Source organism: Egretta garzetta, unplaced genomic scaffold (assembly GCF_000687185.1).
Source record: "Egretta garzetta isolate BGI_Z169 unplaced genomic scaffold, ASM68718v1 scaffold331, whole genome shotgun sequence".
Taxonomy (NCBI): Eukaryota; Metazoa; Chordata; class Aves; order Pelecaniformes; family Ardeidae; genus Egretta; species Egretta garzetta.
The window spans coordinates 302943-305831 of NW_009258544.1; the positions used below are offsets into that span (position 1 = coordinate 302943).

Genomic DNA, 2889 nt, shown 5'->3' on the forward strand with positions numbered 1-2889 from the left:
CCCATCCCCGCCCCCACCCCTGCCCCCATCCCTACCCCCGAGCCCTGAATCAGCCCTGCACCCAACCCTGCACCCGAGCCCTGCATCAGCCCTGCACCCATCCCTGCACCCGAGCCCTGCATCAGCCCTGCACCCGAGCCCTGCATCAGCCCTGCACCCATCCCTGCACCCAAACCCTGAATCAGCCCTGCACCCATCCCTGCACCCAAGCTCTGCCCCCAGCTCAGCACCATAAGGCGCCCAAGTTGCTCCTGGTGTTGGCCGAGCACCTCGTGGCCTGGGCACCCCACGAGAGCCTTAGTGAGAGCATAAATCCCATGGGTTTTTCCTGCATGTGGAAGGAAAAAGGTGCTCGCAAGGGAACCTGCAGCCCCGTGGGAGGGACCCGCCGACGCAGCTACCTGATGGTCAGGTTCTCCATGACCTCCGGGAAACCCTCCAGCTCCTCCCTGAGCTCCTCGAAGGTGATGGAGCCGCTGTGGTCCTTGTCGGCAGCCTCGAAGAGCGCCAGGGTGAGGTCTCCCAGCCGCTCCTCGGGCAGGGCTATCGCCCTCTCCCGCAGGCAATCGCCACAGCACCCTGACAACCCCACGGCTTTACCTTCACCTTCCACCTTTGGTGCAGAAACTGCCTCCCTTTAATGCAGAAATTGCCTCCCCTCCTTGCACGCAGGCTCCTTCGGGAGGAAACCGCGCCCAGCCAGAGCAGGACCATGCCATTGCTCATAAATCAGCAAAATCATGGATTTTAAAAAAAAGAAAAAAAAGTGACCTAATGGGCAGTTTACCTGCAGCAGCCGTGTTGTTGCTTGGCTGGCAGAGCTCAGCGCTTGCAAAGCCACGCAGGCACGCTCGCCTGGCAGCCAGGCACCAGGGCAAAGCAGAGGGGCGAGGGGCTCGGGGCTCGGCGCACGGTCCTTCGGCCAGCGGCGCACGCCCAGGCAGGCCAGAGCAGGAAAAGCAGCACGAGGAGAGCTGTGCTTTTGTTATTTCCAGCTTCCCCAGCCGCCGGGGGAAGAAGAGAGCGTGCTGGGATTCACAAATATCAATGGGATTGAGAGTTGATATTTGAGGGGAGCGGAGACTGCTCCTCTCCGCGGCGTTCCTGGGAAATCCTGACGTGTGGCCGGTTTAACCGCTGGCTTTCAGGTGGATTTTCGATGCTTTCGTCACGGGGTGAAGGCAGCGGCATGACGCCAGGCAGACGCTTGCCTTCAGTGAAGATCCAGCGGTGAAGACCAACCTACGCTATTACCCAGCTGGGCTTAACCCGAGCGGGGACGTGACAGCAGCACCCAACCACACGACGATGCCCGCACTTGGATGCTCAGAGGGGAGCCGTGCCGCCTTGTAAATCACAGCTTTGATCGCACAAAACCCCCCCACAACCCCAAATTAATCTATTTTTTATCATCTTACCATCCACATCATAAACTTGGAAGAGGAACCTCAGCTTGTCCGTCTCGTTCCCGTGCACGAGCAGGCTCAGGGCGTTCAGCAGCTCCTCCAGGCTAATGGTCCCGCTCCCATCCGAGTCGAACAGCGCGAAGAACCTCTCGGCGAAGAAGGACTGTGGGGAGAGGGGCAAGCGCTCTGAGGGGGTGGTGGGATGCTCTCCACCGGCCGAATCCTGGTGCTACAAACAATTTCTCACTGCCAGCGAATGGGGATTGCCTGGCAAAAGCTGAAAGTCAAGGGGACGTCCCAAGGGCAGGAGGGAGGAACAAAGGCTGCCTTTTTTTGCAGGGGTTTATCAGCAGCGCAGCTGGGGGGGGCTGCCCGGGGGAGGGAGGGAGCCCTGGGGACATGGGACGGGGCGATAGGCAGCCGGGAGAGAATATTTGCTGGGCATAGCCAAGCGTGTTCAGAGACAGGCTGTGGATATCCAATCGACTTTGCACCGCGGGTGGTTAATCCGTGTTTTCCACTCCTGCTTGCTGCAGAATTCCCCTAGGTTTCTCTCTCCTTCCCTCTCCCATGCAACACCATACATTTCTATTTTTAAGCTTAATTTTCGCCAAGTCCAGTAAGAGACCGCGGCTCGGTGCCGGGCTGCCGGCGCTGCCCGGAGGACGGGGCCCTGTGGGAGCGCTCACCTCCTTCACTTGCAGAGCCCTTTTGAACTCTTCCAGGCCAATTTCTTTGTCCTCCCCCGCGATGCTCCCGAACTGCTTCGTCACCCACCGCAGCCACTCGGCGTCCTCGGCCACGCTCATGGTGCGGGCACCTGCGGGAGGGCACAGCGCAGGATGGGCAGCAGCCCCTAGAAACCCCCCGTAGCCTTCAAAATCTGCTTTTTTCCCTGTTCCTGCCCTGCTTTCACCACCCTCAGGCTCCCCGCAGCCTCGCAGAGCAGAGCCGGGTGCCGCTTGCCAGGGCATCCCTCACCGCTGGCCCCCGAGGTGGGACCCATGGCAGCCATGCCTGTGGGTGCTGCATCACATGCGGCCCCAAATTTCCACGTACTGAAGAAACGATCTGCTGAGTCCTATTTGTACCTGCCACGCTACCGACCGCCGCGGCAAAGGCGCTGGAGGTGACGTTAGCACTGGTAAGGGGTACCGCCTCCCTTCTTGGCCTTTCCTCCCAAGGCAAAGGCCAAAAGATGCAGCTACTGGAGCCCGCCCCGTGCCTGCACGCCCCGTGCGAGGCTCTCGGGTGCATTTATGGACCTAAATCACCAAGCACCCACACACCAAGGTGCGTCTGGCACCTCCCTGGTCTCGCTTTGCCCTCGCAGGAGCAGACATCCCCGCCAAGGCTGTGCAGCTGATGGCTGAAAGGGTGGGAAATAACCCACCCGCTTCCCCAAATAAAAACCTGCAGCTGCCTATGCTGGGCGAGCACCACCATGACCCAGCAGCCGCCGTGGGCACAGCCTTGGGACGGA

General features: G+C 60.5%; 1 protein-coding gene across 1 annotated transcript in view; it reads right to left on the bottom strand.

Moving 5' to 3' along the window:
- NOX5 (NADPH oxidase 5) overlaps positions 1 to 2215 on the bottom strand; it is a 10381-nt gene extending 8166 nt beyond the window's left edge. The window contains 3 exon segments of the mRNA XM_035902962.1: positions 353 to 606; positions 1419 to 1569; positions 2096 to 2215. Coding sequence (XP_035758855.1) covers positions 353 to 606; positions 1419 to 1569; positions 2096 to 2215 — 525 coding nt within the window.
- Positions 2216 to 2889: the final 674 nt, after the last annotated feature.